The 16890-nt window shown below is 43.1% G+C and overlaps 1 protein-coding gene across 5 annotated transcripts in view; it reads right to left on the bottom strand.

Moving 5' to 3' along the window:
• The window catches only part of VPS13D (vacuolar protein sorting 13 homolog D), a 283963-nt gene that overhangs the window by 253483 nt on the left and 13590 nt on the right, over positions 1-16890 (bottom strand). For all 5 annotated transcript variants that reach the window (XM_034955636.3, XM_034955634.3, XM_034955631.3 and 2 more), the window contains exons 4-11: positions 16172-16362; positions 15991-16071; positions 11276-11392; positions 7037-7141; positions 4378-4548; positions 3796-3896; positions 2779-2947; positions 94-195 (exon numbers count right to left, since the gene is read on the bottom strand). In XM_034955636.3, the coding sequence (XP_034811527.3) occupies positions 94-195; positions 2779-2947; positions 3796-3896; positions 4378-4548; positions 7037-7141; positions 11276-11392; positions 15991-16071; positions 16172-16362 (1037 nt within the window). The remainder of the gene's footprint in view (positions 1-93; positions 196-2778; positions 2948-3795; positions 3897-4377; positions 4549-7036; positions 7142-11275; positions 11393-15990; positions 16072-16171; positions 16363-16890) is intronic.

Below are 16890 nucleotides of genomic sequence, written 5' to 3' on the forward strand. Positions count from 1 at the left end.
CTGCTGTTTCCCCACAGGAGCACAAGCACATCAAAACTGTAGCACTCAGGGTGTGCTGGGTCTGAACAAATCCTCTTGTAGAGGATTTCTTACCTCTGCTAGTTCTTCCTGTTTGTGAAATCGATCATGAACCAGTTCACGCAAAATCTTCAATTCCTCAAAGCTCTGTTCCTCTTCAATCCGACACATTTCCTCCTGTTTGGGTGAAAACAAAAGCAAATAAACAAAAACACAAACGTTGTAGATCCAGAGACACTGGACACCCTCACAAGCCACTAAAAGTACAGCACAGAAACCTCTCTAGTCCCCTGCATTTCCACTGAAGGCCAAGAAACAAGATAAATAGTTCCATGATTGCTGTTTCTGGCTTAAGTAGCTTTTCCATATAATCCAGTAGATGTTATTTGGTCTTAAAAACATCACCAACAATTCTCCAGAAATTGAGCTCTATGAAAGAAGGGGGAAAAAAAAATCACTAACAAGTTTCATGACACCTGAGATGAACGGTGAATGGAGAGGGAGCGAAGAACAGCAGTACTCAGTTTTAAGAGTCACTAAAGCGTGGCCAGGTGCGGTGGCTCACGCCTGTAATCCCAGCACTTTGGGAGGCCGAGATGGGCGGATCACGAGGTCAGGAGATTGAGACCATCCTGGCTAACACGGTGAAACCCCGTCTCTACTAAAAATACAAAAAATTAGCCAGGCGGTGGCAGGCGCCTATAGTCCCAGCTACTCAGGAGGCTGAGGCAGGAGAATGGTGTGAACCCGGGAGGCGGAGCCTGCAGTGAGTGGAGATGGCGCCACTGCACTCCAGCCTGGGCAACAGAGCAAGACTCCATCTCAAAAAAAAAAAAAAAAAAAAAAAAAAGTCACTAAAGCATATGGACTATTGCAGCACCCACACTTTGGACAGCACTGACACCGTTTACAAAGGGCTTCCACATGCATTAGCTCAGATGAGGAGTAAGCAGCCTAGTTATCGCTCTTCCTGAAACCCAGGACCAAGTTTCCACAGGAAGTGTGCAGGCCCCAGCTCTTTTATACTTCATGTAGGAGATTAGCAAGAACGTGGTCATTTTCACTTGTTTCACTCTAGTTAGGAAAGAACCATGATACCCAGCTACATTTTTTAAAAGCGGAATTAGCTGTCCTGAACTGCTTCTTACACCATAACATTAAGAAAAAAGGAGATTTTACGTCTTTACTTGCTCATCTCAGTTGTAAATGAGATTTTCTCTTCTTCTATGTCTTTGTGTGTGCCTTTAAGAAAATCATCCAAGGGCTGGGCGCAGTGGCTCAGGTCTGTAATCCCAGCACTTTGGGAGGCCAAAGCGGGCAAATCGCTTGAGCCCAGGAGTTCCAGATCAGCCTGGGCAACATAGCGAAACCCTGTCTCTATAAATGATACAAAAATTAGCCAGGCATGGTGACATGCAGCTACTCAGGAGGCTGAGGTGGGAGGATCCCTTGAACCAAGGAGGCAGAGGTTGCAGTGAGCCAAGATTGCACCACTGCACTCCAGCGTGGATGACAGAAGGAGATCCTGTCTCAAAAAAAAAAAAAAAAAAAAAAGAGTAGGCTGGGGGTGGTGAAGGCTGAGGCAGGTGAATCACTTGAGCTCATGAGTTCAACACCAGCCTGGGCAGAAGGATGAAACCCATCTCCATAAAAATTAAAAAATTAGACAGTTGTGATACGGGCCTGTAGTCCCAGCTATTTGGAAGGCTGAGTTGGGAGAATGGCTTGAGCCCGGGGTGACGGAGGTTGCAGTGACCATGATCGTGCCACTGTATTCCAGCCTAGGCAATAGAGCCAGACCTTGTCACACACAAAAAAAAAGAAGAAGAAAAGAAAAGAAAATCATCCAAAATGTCTGGTTTATTTTATCCTTCTCATAAGGTTCCTGTGTCAGGAACCATGTCTGACACTGATGATAAAAGCATTAGCAAAGTGAATGGGCCACAGCCTCAGGGTGCCGGCAGGAGAGGCACTAACCACTAGGGCTTCAGCATTGCCCTCACTGACCACACAGCAGGTGCTGAAGGGAAAAGTATTCCTTTGTGCTTGGAAGAGTCTACTAAACAAGTGGTTAGTTAAGGGGCAGTACCTGAGCCAAAATCTCAGACACAGTCTAAGCTGCTACTGCAAAAACTGATGCTCACAAAACTGAAATAAAACAAGAAGCAAAGCAATCCCCAATACCTTCCCCCAAAAGAGAGCAGGTAGACAGCTAGAGAAGGGGTGGGGTCCCATGCCAGCGCTCCAGGAGGGGGCATTCTAAGGGCCTTTAGCCCTACTATTAACTAAAACATGAGCTTGCCTTCACCACGTACTTCACCCTTTTCTGCCTAGCCTCTACAACCTAAATATCCAAGGTCAATCAAGTCCACTGGGATTATAGAAAACGTAGGCCAAAGTTCACAGAGATTACAGACTTTGAAGTAAGAGAATTAGGACTGGGATCAGGCTTTGAAGAGAGGCGGGTGACTGTATGAAACAGTCTCTCGAGCTGGGGGGCAGGGGTGTGGGCGCAAAGGCATAGCAGGACCACGGTGTCTTTTCTTCCTCCTACCCCATGGCCTGGCTCTCCTCGGGCAGCAGAGGGTGGAGGATGCTCCTGGCTTAGTTCTCACTCTACTAAGACCAACTCTATCCTATAAAATTTAGCCCCTTTGGCATGGGACTTTATTACTTCACAGATCCCATTTTCTTTAGTCTTTGAGAGAACATTCTTATCTTCTGAATAAGACAAGAAACACAAGACCACAGTCCACTTACCTTGTCATCTGTGGACAGCAGGCCTCCTTTTAACTTGTTGAAATATTTGTCAGTGTAAGATACAGCATCACGAGCGCGGTGCAACATAAAGTCCCAGGTGCAACGTTTCCTCTGCTCTCTGATCTCATACAAGTTAGCATTCAAAGCAAAATACCACCATTCTCGGCAGCTGAAATAGTCCATAACGATGTAATCACTTCTTACAACAAAAGCAACGAAAAGGCTACCAATCCAGGACAATCCACATAACCCCACTCCTCTCCTGAGACATCTTTTCTCTTGTCAGCCACCAGTTTATATATTAAGCTCGTCTTAATATTAAACCCACTAGGTGGAGAAGGCAAATCTGCCAAAGAACATCAAATAATAGATCCCCAATTTATATATCAATAACACAGTTCTCAATTGGTTTGAATTATAATATCCCTCCCCTCTACTGACAGAATATCGAAGGCTGACTGTAAGGTAAATACCGTCTTAAGATAATTACCGAGGATTTGACTACTAAAGATTTTTAAGTGAATACTTCTAACTAAAGACATGGAAATACATAGGATCTTTAAAAAGTTTTATTATATCAGACTGGTCAAGTTTATCACTGCAACATGAAAACAGGATTTAGTTTTGCTATGGAGGCTGCAAAGAGTACTATGTAAATGTTGACCAAACAACCTGGGAGAAAAAACACAGGGAAGTAGGTTCAAAGAATAGTTAAAGTATTTATAATACACACCAGATCCCACCAGAGCAACATCAGTCTACTTGCTAAATGAGACTGAGAGGATCCTCTGAATTTTACTACACTCAGTCTAAGAGTAAGCCAATGACACCAAATAAATATACAGCAAGAATATCAATGATGATAAACAATGGGAATGGCATTCCAAGGACCAGAAAAATCAATTGTACTTTTATCTCCAAACATGGGTAAAGGACAGTGAGGCATATTTCTGATCTATGTACATAGCAAGAACAGGCTCTAACATGAATTTCATGACCACACTGAGAAGCCCTTACTTCTTAGATATCGCCACCTTGGGTTTCCACCTTCGGAACTTCACCTGCCTCTCCTTTCGTTCCAGCTCCTTGAGGAATTCCATGATTTGCCGGTATTGCAGCTTTGTATTAGAGGTTAAGAGATACTAGGTTAGAATAGGTTTGCTTCTTTTACTCAGTTAAGACCTATATCTAACAAGAACAATTCACATTAGTTGATCCACTGAATTGAAACCCAGTGCAAACTGAAAGACCAAAATATCAGCATCAAGTGACATGTTTCTCTGAACCCTGACAGTTAAGCCTATACATTACCATATCTCTTGTATTTTTTGTTCAGCTCTTAAAAATACCAAAACAAAACTAGCCTCCTTTCCAATCCATACCACCAACTAATTAACAACAACAAAAAAAAACTAACCTGAGATCAACCCAATTTAACTATGTAACAGACGGTGAGTTTTATACCTAACACAACTTTAGTCTGGAGGGAAAAGGTCTCACATGAACTTTCTTTCCTGCTGAGGATACGTTAATATCAAGACTTTGACCGCAGTCACCAGTTTGACAGTGAGTAGACGCCACTGAGAACAAAGGGCATACCTGAGAGAGTTTCAAGGGAATGGTCTCCAGCTGAATATCACAATCAATACGGGGACTGTGCCGAGACCGCAGGGGCTTCTTGGAGCAGTTTCTCTTCAAAAGAGCAGATGCAAACACAGGCTCCAGGATGTAGTGATGGCTGCGACTCTCCATGCTCCTGGCCATGGCCTCCTGTGTGTCACAAGAACACCTGCTCTGCTCCGAATGGCTTTCCTTCTGGTAGTCACTCTTTTACAATGTTGGGGTTTTATGACAAACAGTGGAGCTCAGCCATAGGCTGTGTCACAGCGGCAAATGTTTTTGTCTGTTTTGTTTTTATTCATTTTTATTCTTTTTATATAGGGACAGGATCTCACTATATTGCCCTGTCTGGTCTTGAACCCCAAGGCTCAAGTGATCCTCCCACCTCCCAAAGTGCTGAGATTACAGGCATGAGTCACTGTGCCTGGCCAACAGCAAATGTTTTTAGGATCAAGTTACATGTTGGTATGTTATCTAATCAATAGTGTATTATATCAAAATCCAAAAACACTATAAAACTGGGTTATAAAACTCTCTAGTATTTTTAATTTATTATTATTTATATTTCTTTTTTCTTTCTTTTTTTTTTTTTTTGAGACGAGTCTTGCTCTGTTGCCAGGCTGGAGTGCAGTGATGCAATCTCGGCTCACTGCAACCTCCGACTCCCCGGTTTAAGCAATTTTCCTACTTCTGCCTCTCGAGTAGCTGGGATTATAGGCATGCACCCCCATGCCCAGCTAATTTTTTTATTTTTAGTACAGATGGGGTTTCACCATGTTGGCCAGGATGGTCTCGATCTCCTGACCTTGTGATCCGCCCACCTCAGCCTCCCAAGTGCTGGGAGCCACCACGCCCAGCCTTTATATTTCTTAATGGGTAATACACTCACATGGTTTAAAATTTTAAAGGAAAAAAAAAGGTCAAATATCTCTTTCCTAGTCTCATCCCCCAGCCACCCACTTACCTCCTCAGAGGCAACCAACGACATCAGCTTCTTATGTCTCCCACCCAAGCCATTCTGTACATATGCAGATAAACCTGCAATTTTCTGTTTTCTTAAATAAATGCTATATATGCTGTTTTTACCTTAGTTTGTTTAACTTCATACTATATGTTAGAGACTGTTACATACTCATCATAAAGATCTTTACCTTTATTATTTATAGCTGCATATTGTTTTACTGTATGGATACAGGTTTATGTAATCGAATTAAAACAAAAACCTGCCGGGCATGGTGACTCACGCCTGTAATCCCAGCACTTTGTGAAGCCGAGGCAGGTGTATCACCTGAGGTCAGGAGTTCGAGACCAGCCTGGCCAACATGGCGAAACCTCGTCTCTACTAAAAATACAAAAATTAGCTGGGCATGGTGGCATGCACCTGTAATCCCAGCTACTCAGGAGGCTGAGGCAGGAGAATCACTTGAACCCGGGAGGTGGAGGTTGCAGTGAGCCAAGATCGTGCCACTGCACTCCAGCCCGGGCAACCAAGCGAGATGCCGTCTCAAAAAAAAAGAAGAAGAAGAAAACCATCATGTACAATAGTATCCAAGTTAAAGATAACCCTGGGTGGAGGAAAAAAATGAGTTATTTTCCCCCGTTTCACTTAAACCACCTACAAATTATTTACAGAAGGATTAAACTGGCCGGGTGTGGTAGCTCACACCTGTAATCCCAGCACTTTCGGAGGCCAAGGCGGGTGGATCACTTGAGGTCAGGAGTTCGAGACCAGCCTGGCCTGGCCAATATGGCGAAACCCCATCTCTACTAAAAATACAAACATTAGCTGGGCATGTTGGTGGGCACCAGTAAACCCAGCTATTTGGGAGGTTGAGGCAGGAGAATTGCTTCCATCTGGGAGGCAAAGATCTCAGTGAGCCAAGATTGCGCCACTGCACTCCAGCCTGGGTGACAGGGCGAGACTCCATCTCAAAAAAAAAAAAAAAAAAAAAGATTAAACAGATTTTTTTAATCCTTCACAAACAATAATATATCTGATGATTTATGACTTTTTAAATATCACTTAAGGGAATGCCACCAAAGGTGAAGTTTAAACATAAATGTGGTAAGAAAGTTCCTCTTTAAGATTCAGTCCTGGTGCTCTGTTCATTTAAAATCTGGATGCCTAGGCCGGGTGTGGGGGCTCATGCCTATAATCCCAGCACTTTGGGAGGCCAAAGCAGAAGGATTGCTTGAGCACAAGAGTTTGAGACCAGCATGGACAACAGACTGAGACCCCATCTCTACAAAAATAAATAAATGATGGAAAACATCTCGATGCGTAAGTATGTTATGTGAACATGCAAACGGTGGAATACTATGCAGTGGTCAGAGCAATGAATTGGAAGTACAAACAGCAACATCTTAAAAACATAGCTTTCACTGAATAAAATAAACCAAAGAAACCCATAGTCTAGTATAAATTTAAAACATACATAAAACAAAGCACTATATATTGTTCAAAGTCACATACATAGCAAGTACCTCAAGCAAACACACTTGAGAGTGAATGGCTTTAGAGGAACAGTGGGTGGGAACGGGAATCAGAGATGCAAGAGACAAAAGCCCCCATGGCAGTGACCCTACGCCGCTTCCCTTCCATGCTGTCTTGCAACAAATCTCCCTGCCGAAATCGTACCTGTAACTCCATCTGAGGCAAATCCCCCAGTAAAGTGCAATCGACATCCCAATAGATGCTAAATTCTGCTACGTCTAATTGCTTTTTCCGCATTAGTTTCTGTACCTGAGGTAAAAAAGACAAAGAAGAAAATAGGATGACCGTCTTTATTCGTGAATGTCATTCATTCAACAAACCATTTGTAAAGAATCATGTGTCAGGTACTTTGCAAGGTGCTGTGGACATATAACTCAATTAAAACATGCTTCTGCTCTTACAGAGTTTAAAATCTACCTAACTGGGGATACAAACAGGCAAATACATAATTTTAATGACACAGAGGGAAGCAGAAGAAGAATCTATACGATGCTATGAGCAAACAAGAAAACGTCACTGTGCAAATGAGTGTCGAAAGATATATAAGTTTCAGGCAAATGGGCGGGTAGGAGGAAAGGGCTGGGTCAACCATACAGTCCTCCCTCCGTATCGGCAGGGAGTTGGTTCCAGGAACCCCAAAGATACAAAAATCTGCAAATGCTCAAGTCTCTTAAAAAGGCATAGTATTTGCATATAACCTACCCATATATCCTCCCTGTACACTTTAAATCATCTCTAGATTACTTATAATACCTAACACAACATAAATGCTATGTAAATCATTGTTATACTGAATTTTTTTTTTTTTTTTTGAGATGGAGTTTCGATCTTGTTGCCCAGGCTGGAGTACAACGGCACGATCTCGGCTCACCGCAACCCCCACCTCCCAGGTTCAAGTGATTCTCCTGCCTCGGCCTCCCGAATAGCTAGGATTACAGGCATGCACCACCATGCCCAGCTAACTTTGTATTTTTAGTAGAGACAGGGTTTTTCCATGTTGGCCAGGCTGGTCTCGAACTCCTGACCTCAGGTGATCCACCCACCTCGGCCTCCCAAAGTGCTGGGATTACAGGCATGAGCCACCACGCCCAGTCCTGAATTTTTTTTTATATTTTTTTTTGTTATATTTTTCTTTTTATTGTTTGTTTTTTAGGGGGAGGGGGAATATGTTCTTCTCTTGTTTTTTTTTTTTTTTTTTTTTGGAGACAGAATCTCACTCTGTCACCCAGGCTGGAGTGCAGTGGCATGATCTCAGCTCACTGCAACCTTCACCTCCCAGGTTCAAGCGATTCTCCTGCCTCAGCCTCCCAAGTAGCTGGGACTACAGGTGTATGCCACCATGCCTGGCTAATTTTTTTATTTTTAATAGAGATGGGGTTTCATCATGTTTCCCAGACTGGTCTTGAACTCCTGAACTCAGGCGATCTGCCTGCCTCGGCCTCCCAAAGTGCTGGGATTACAGGCGTTGAGCCACTGCACCCAGCCAGTGGGGGAGTATTTTCCGATCCTCTGTTGGTGGAATCCATGGATATGGAACCTGAGGATACGGAAGGGTGACCGTACAAAAGGCCTGATGTCTTCAGGGAACAGTGAGTCTTGTCTGTATAACTGGAACACTGGATGTGTGCGGTGGGGGCAGTATTGGTACATGTGGATGAATACACATTTGGGATGAGGAGTTAGCTAAGAGTTGAGAAAAGTAGCTTGGAATGTTACTAGATACACTAGGTTGAATAGTGTCTTCCCTTCCCAAAAAAAAGTCATAACCACACAGAAGCGTGTATGTAACCTTATTCGAAAATTAGGTCTTTGCAGATGTAATCAAATTAAGAGGTCATACTGGTTTAGTGGAGGCCCTAATCTAACGAGTATTGTCCTTACAAGAAGAAAAAGGACACAAGGAGAAGGCCACGTGAAGACGGAGGCAGAGGCTGCGTGAAGCACCTGCAAGCTGAGCAATCTCAATGACTGTCAGCAGCCACTAGACAAGGAGAGACGCATGGGACGGTTTCTCCCTCAGAGCCTCCAGAAGGGACTGATCAGCCACAACCCCTTGACTTCAGACCTCTCGTCTAGAGAATAAATTTATGTTGCTTTAAGCCATCTGGTTTGTGGCAACGTGTTAGGGCTGCCCTGGTTATCAAATCCATTAGGAAAGGAAGTTTATGCCATGCTAAGGTGTTTGGACTTCAGGCCTTAGGTGATGCGGAGCTGCTGAACGTTTTGATGCAGGCAGATACCACAATCAGGTATGTTTCAGAAAAAGAAGTCTGGTGACAGTGTAAAGTAGGGCTTTCCCTTCAGTGTGCCAGGAAAAAAAAAGTTATGAGTGTCTCAAGTATGAGCCAGTGTATGGGATCAAGTTACATCTTAGAAACGTGTGGTTACTCTGAGCTGGCCGCTTCCAGCCCCAAGCAGCCACAGCCATTTGCCCCGGTGTACTGTACAAATACTATCTTTTTACTGTGTGGGTCCTGACATGGAAAACACTGGAAAGCATTGGTATAGGACAAATGGAAAGATCCTGGAGATCACAGAACAGGGAATTTCATTAGTCCAGGTAAAACCTGACAGCATCCTGCAAGGTGACGGTCATATGAGGATGGACAGGAAGAGCTATGTTTGAGATGCTTTGTCAGAAAAAGTAGCACGACACTGTGAATAACTAGATATGGAAACTGAAGCGTAAGAAGTGAAAGGAGGAACACACAGCTTCTAGAGATCAGTGTGGCAGGCAGGAGCACAGGGTGAGGAGCAGGGATGGCACGCTCTTCCATAAAGGGCCACAGAGTCAACAGCTTAGGCTCTGCAGGCCATGCAGTCTCTGCTGCAACTACAGTACTCCACCGTGGACAACACTAATGAGCATGGCTGGGATCTAATAAACCTTTATTTACAAAAACAGATGGGGAACCAGACTCGGCCACCGGCCAGTGTGCCAAGCCCTAACTTAGAGCTGGTCCACCCGGGTTCAAGAACTGGCTCCTCTTTTCACTCCGCCTCTCGTGCCGTAGTGTCCTCAGTAGGGTTATTAGGATAACAGCAGTGGTGAAAATCAAGGAGAATTAAATGAGTTAAATCATGGAAAGTGCTAAGAACAGTGCCTGCCATATAAAAGGGCTCAAAACTGTTATTGTTGGTTTTTACACTCAGTAACATGTTAGGGAATAAAGAAAAATACTTCGTTTAGGGGACAAAATGGGCAGATGGAATACACAGGATCATTCTAGTTATGACAAGCTGTGGCATACATGAAATATATTTGGTCTTTGTCCCTGGTTCCTGGCACAGAATTCCTAAAACCCTTGGAAGTTCCTGACAGGAGTGTCATTGTTGTTCATAAAAAGCCTCATGATCACATCCCAGTATACGCTAATTAAGTGACTTTTGTTGGGGTCCCTAGACAGGCTCAAGATGGGGCTCATCACAGAAAGATCAAGTAATTAGAGGGTTGGGCCTTTCAGCACCACTCGCTGACCTCTGGGTGATGGGGCTGGAGATTAAGCTGCATAAAAACTTTGAACCATGAGATCTGCTGAGCTTCCAGGTTGCTGAACACTGGAGGGGGTGTGGCCCTCTTTATCTAGATATTCACCTGTATCCTCATAACACCGTTTATTATAAACCAGCAAATGTAAGTAAAGTGTTTCCCTGAGTTCTGTGAGCCATCCTAGCAAATCACCAAACCTGAGGAGGGGAATTGTGGGAACTCCAACTTCTAGTCAGAAGCACGGGTCACAACCTGGGCCTTGTGACTGGCATCTGAAGTGGGAGGCGGTGCTATGGGCTAAGCCCTTACCCCGCGGGGTCTGCAGTAACCCATTAGTGTCAGAATTGACTTGAACTATAGGACACCGAGTTGATATGTGGAGAACTGCTTGGTGTGGGGGGGAAAATCCTCACACGTCTGGTGTCAAAAGTGTTGTTTTTTGTGTAGAGTGTGAAGAAACAGAGTGTGTTTTGAGACAAGCAGTAGTTTTAAGAAAACCACGAATATGAAGGTCAAAGGGTGGAGAATGGAGTTCAAGATGTGCAAGCCATCATCAAATATTCCCAGGTGGTAGCTACAACTATGAGACAGAGTGAGTTTACCCAGGGAGTGTACATAACACGAGAAAAAAATCAAAAATAAAATCCTTTCTGCCCCTCAGTTTCTTCATGTATAAAATGAAAGTGATATAACCAAAGGTCAGAGAAAATTACCTGTTTCCCTATTTCAGCAAATTTGATTTGTTGCAAATACACAAGAGACACCCACGCCTATCACAGAAGGCAATGGAAAAGAATGTGATTCATTTACATAACACAAAATGGCAAAAGGCAGAGCCCCAAATTCCTAGAGCATGGCTTTCTTCCTGCTTTGTCATCACATTTCATACTCACAGGCTCATTCACAGCATTTTGCATGGACACATTCTTAATGCAGATGCCAAACGCAAAAGGATGGGAGGGATTGGTGACACCATCTTCGAAGCGTAAATGGACATCTTGAATTTTTAACTGCAAAGAGAAGAAAGAAAAAGCAGCTGATGCACCTGCAGAATAGTGTTCCAAAGAAAAGAAAAAAGAAAAAGCATTTAGATAACTGCTGTAGGTGAAATACTATAGTTAGGGGTCAAACTGCCCTTGAGCCACTAAAGGAAACCACAGCAGGCACTTTATACAAACACAACACACACATATCCAGTATCCTATAAGTTCCTAAGGGAGTTATAACTCTCTTGTTATGTTATGTTATAATATGTTATATTATGTTATGTTATATTATGTTATCATAACTCTCTTGAATGTTACTTTGTGATTAGTTTTACCAAAAGAGCTCCAATACTTTCATTAAATCATTTCAGAAGACACCTTAAAAAAAGCAATTAAAGAAAGCAAAGCCATTGTATACAGACAATTGTTCCTCTTGCTCTGTTGATATCTTCATCTTGCCTCTATGTCCCCACATCTGGACCAAGGAAACCAGCAAGGCACATAAACTATGTATGTATATATGTATTTCCCCTAGCCCCTCCCTGTAAGTGGGCTACAGGAAAGGCACTCTGCTTCAATGAATTAAAAAATAATAACAGGTTGAGCACAGTGATTCATGCCTATAATCCCAGCACTCTGGGAAGCTAAGGCAGGAATATTACTTGAACCCAAGAGTTAGAGACCAGCCTAGGCAACATAGCAAGACCTCACTTCTACTAAAAATTTTTTTTAAATAGCCAGGTATGGTGGCACGAGCCTGCAGTCTCAGCTACTCAGGAGGCTGAGGCAGGAGGATTGTTTGAGCCCATGAGATGGAGGCTGCAGTAAGGTATGATGGTGCCACTGCACTCCAGCCTAGGCAACGGAGTGAGATTATGTCTTAATAATAATAACAATAATAATAATAATAATAATAACAGAAAGTAAAAAGACAATCCACAGAATGGGAGAAAGTACTTGCAAATCTGATAAGAATCTGGTATTCAGAATATATAGAGAGCTCTTATAACTCAACAATAAAAAGATAAACTGATTTGTAAAACAGGCAAAGGATGGCCAGGCACGGTGGATCATGCCTGTAATCCCAGCACTTTGGGAGGCCGAGGCAGTCGGATCACCTGAGGTCAGGAGTTTGAGACCAGACTGGCCAACATGGTGAAACCCCATCTCTATTAAAAACACAAAAAATTAGCGGGGCGTGGTGGCAGGCACCTGTAGTCTCAGCTACTTGGGAGGCTGAGGCAGGAGAATGGCATGAACCCGGGAGGTGGAGTTTGCAGTGAGCCGGGATCACGCCACTGCACTGCACTCCAGCCTGGGCAACAGAGCAACACTGTCTCAAAAAAAAAAAAAAAAATACAAAACTTAGCCAGGCATGATAGCGCAGGCCTGTAATCCCAGCTACTCGTGAGGCTGAGCCAGGAGAATCACTTGAATCCGGGAGGCGGAGGTTGCAGTGAGCCGAGATCACGCCACCACATTCCAGCCTGAGCAACAGAGGGAGACTCCGTCTCAAAAAAAAAAAAAAAAAAATTTTGTGGCAAAGGATTCAAATAGACATTTCTCCAAAAAAAAAGATACACAAGTGGCCAGTAAATACACGGAAAAATATTCAGTATCCTTCGCCATTAAGAAAATGCAAATCGAAATCATAGCAAGATCATCATTTCACACCCACTAGTACACAATGAATAATAAATGTTTGCTTTTTGTTTTTGTTTTTTTGGGGTTTTTTTTTGCTTTTTTTTAATTTTTTTCTTTCTGTCCTGAATGGTATTAGAGAGAATGCTATCTCACCATTTCTGCAGGCTTTTTTTTTTTTTTTTGAGATGGAGTCCCGCTTTGTCGCCCAGGCTGGAGTGCAATGGTGTGATCTTGGCTCACTGCAACCTCCATCTCCCGGGTTCAAGTGACTCTCCCGCCTCAGCCTCCCCACCAAGTAGCTGGGACGACACGCACATGCCACCATGTCTAGCTAATTTTGTATTTTTAGCAGAGACGGGGTTTCACCAGGCTGGTCTCGATCTCCTGACCTCAAGCGATCCGCCTGCCTTGGCCTCCCAAAGTGCTGGGATTACAGGCGTGCCCAGCCCCATAATCAATAATAAATGTTGATGAGGATATGGAGAAACAAAATGCTCATACATTGCTGGTGATATCGTAAAATAGTGCAGCCTCTTTGGAAAACAGTTTGGTAGTTCCTCAAAAAGTAAACAGAGTTACCCCATAATTCCTCAATTCTACTCCAAGATATCTATTTGAGACAACTGAAAACATGTTCACCCAAAACCCTATACACAAATGTTTACAGCAATATTATTCGTAATAGCAAAAAGGAGAACCAACCCAAATGTCCAGCAACTCATGAATGAATAAACAAAATGTCGTATGTCCTGAGAAACGCAAGGACTCTCAGCAAGAACATTCCATTCCAAAGAGACTTGACCAAACTTTAATATGGCTTCTGGCAGCCCGAGGCCATGTCCCTGGGGACAACACAGTCCTCTACTGAGTTCTTGCCTGGTAAAGCTCAGGACTATCAAAAGAACGTACCCTTTATTCCAGCCAACACCTGACACAGGCCCCTGACCTTCCTTTCTTATAGCACGTTTACTGAAAAGGGTTTATAGGCTTGCAGAGCAATTCAATTGTGACATTTCTCTGAGAGATGTATATGTACAGGTCGCGTATCCCTTATCTGAAAGGCTTGGGACAAGAAGTGTTCCGGATTTCATTTTTGGGGGAGATTTTGAAATATTTGCATTATACTTAACTGGCTGAGTATCCCAAATCCAAAAATCCAAACTCCAAAATGCTCCAATGAGCATTTCCTTTGAGTATCATGTGGGCACTCAAAAAGTTTCAAACTTTGGAGGATTTCAGATTTTCAGATTTGGGATACTCGACCTGTATCTCCTACAGCTCAGGAGTGTCTTTCTTAAGGACCTGAAAGCCACTCCTTTGAAATGTAGTCATCAGGAAGGGTAAGGCTCAATCTCCCAGTCCGAGGGAGGATAGAATCCTAAATTTGATCACTGCCAGTGGACACAGTTGGCCTAATGACGTTCACAGCGACCAACGCCTTGTAATTTTTCACTTGAGTACCCACTCACTCCACCTCCCTGCACCCTCAAGCTCTCTTTAAAAGGCCCAGCTACCTCCACACAAGTCAGCCTGGAGCTCAGCTCTTTCCTCTACTGTCAGTAGTTACAGACTAAAATCTGTTTTCATTGCTCTGAGGTCCAGCTTTGTTTAATCTTTGACAATCCATACAATGGAATATATGATTCAGTCATAAAAAGGAATAAAGTGCTGACACATGCTACTACACAGATGACCCTTGAAAACATTATGTCAAGTGAAAATGGCCAGGCTATATATTACATGATTCCATTTAGATGAAATGTCTACAATAGGCAAATCTAGAAAGAAAGTAGATTAGTGATTGACAGGGGCTGAAGGCAGAGGGGAATTGGCAATGACTACTTTTTAAAATTATTATTATTTTTTTAAGATACAGGGTTTTGGTCTGTTGCCCAGACTGGGGTGCAGGGGCACTATTACAGCTCACTACAGCCTTGCAGCCCAACTCCTCGGCTCAAGTCATCCTCTTGCCCCAGCCTCCCAAGTAGCTGGGATTACAGGTACATGCCACGAAGCCCAGCTTTGGCAGTGACTACCTGTTGGGATGATAAAAATGTTCTGGAATTATTTAGTGGTGACCAATGCACAACCTTGTAAAAAAAACATTAAATTGTACACTTTAAAAGACTGAACTTTCTGGCATAAGAACTATATCTCAATAAAACTATTTAAACTAAGATAAAATAAAAATAATGACTAATATTTTATAAATTTGTTTGTCAAAGTCAGGAAAGTTACGAAACCAAAAACCTCAGACTGTAATTTTTGGGAACATGACATACATTGAACACATTTGGCCTGTGTCACATTGGCACTGCAAGAAACTTCTAGAGGTAGTAAGTATGGACAAACTCTTATAACATTCATGAAAATTAGTGGGACCCTGATCAAGTTTTTGAGGATGAAACAAAAGTATAATTGAAGTAGAAAACATGGGCAAGGTCAACAGCCCCAGTCCTGTAACTCATCAAACTGCCACCAGATACACCAGCAAGAGGTTAGGTATCTTAGCGAGCTGTTCGCAATTTCACAACTCACTATGTAACCAACTAGAGACCAGGCATCCAACCTCTCTCTTTTACAGATGAAGAAACTGAGACCAGAGAGGTGAAGTGATTTACCCTGAAACCATACAGTCATCAAGGTCAAGTAACCTGGATTCTTAGGCCATAAATCCTTGAGCAAGTGGGATTCCAACATTCAAAAAGAAAGTGCGGGAAGTGAAATGGAAGAGATGTGAAAACTCCTCCTCATGCCAGCAGAAACAAGAAAACTCTGTGTCTGCCACAGAGCCTAGGACTTGCTTGTCAGGTTTTCCTCTTGGCACAGCCTACAAAAGGGCAGACCTGAGCAGCCAGCCCCATCTACACCCTAGATCAGCTGAGCCCACGAGAAATGAGAAACTAAGAGGAGAAACACGTTTAAACCTGAGAAATCCCTTTCACGTTGATACTTTTATAAAAGTCAGCAGGACTTACTTCAATATTCTCCACAATCCTTGTAACTACGGAGGCGGTAACTGAATACCAATAGGACTCCCCTTTCTGCTGGCGGTCATTCTACAAAGACAAGAGTCAGCATTAGCTCAATCTAGTGTTCTTGCTCATCTTACACGTGTCACCACAACTGCTCTTATGGCCCAGAAGATCTCTGCCTTGCCTTCCATTTCTCCTCCAGGGCTTGAAGTAGTGCTTTCTTACGTTCCCTTTCCAACAGCTTCTCCTTTTCATCATTGAAATCCTGTATTTTCTCTGGGGCTCCAATTAAGTGAAGGCTGGAGATGGAGATCACCCAAGGGTCCACATGGGGGCGATAAAAGGGAATCTGAAGGGTTACTTTCCCAATGAAGCCTGGAAGGAGAAGGAAAGTCTTGTTCACTGTCTGTACACATTTTTAATTCTTTCCATTTTTTGGTCTTTTTACAATTTTGTTTCAGGAGCATGGATTGCTGTTACTACTTTTTTTTTATTTAAAACAACAGGCAGCAGGCTCTTGCACATGTGAAACAAGTGTTAGGAGGCTGACATCTGTAAGAATAAGGTATAATGACTTATATAAGCTGGAAAAAGTTCGCGAAGACTTTACCACATCAACAGTAACATCCCTCCTCTAGAAACTATCTCCTTTTCCAACTGGAGTACATCTTACACTTGCTCAGGGTGTCTTTCTTCCCCGGGTCCCGCACAAGCCCATGGACACTAAACTCATTTCTTGTTCATTAGTCATTGTCTGGTTGATAAGCACTAGTTGGAGTCATCAGACCTATGATATATTCAATCTTGAACATACCCACCACAAACTGAAACATAGGTAAATGGTGCTGGCCTTCTCTCAATAAAGAATTCTGATTCTTCATGAGAACCTGGGCTGATGAGAAA

The sequence above is a fragment of the Pan paniscus genome, chromosome 1, assembly GCF_029289425.2.
Source record: "Pan paniscus chromosome 1, NHGRI_mPanPan1-v2.0_pri, whole genome shotgun sequence".
Lineage (NCBI taxonomy): Eukaryota > Metazoa > Chordata > Mammalia > Primates > Hominidae > Pan > Pan paniscus.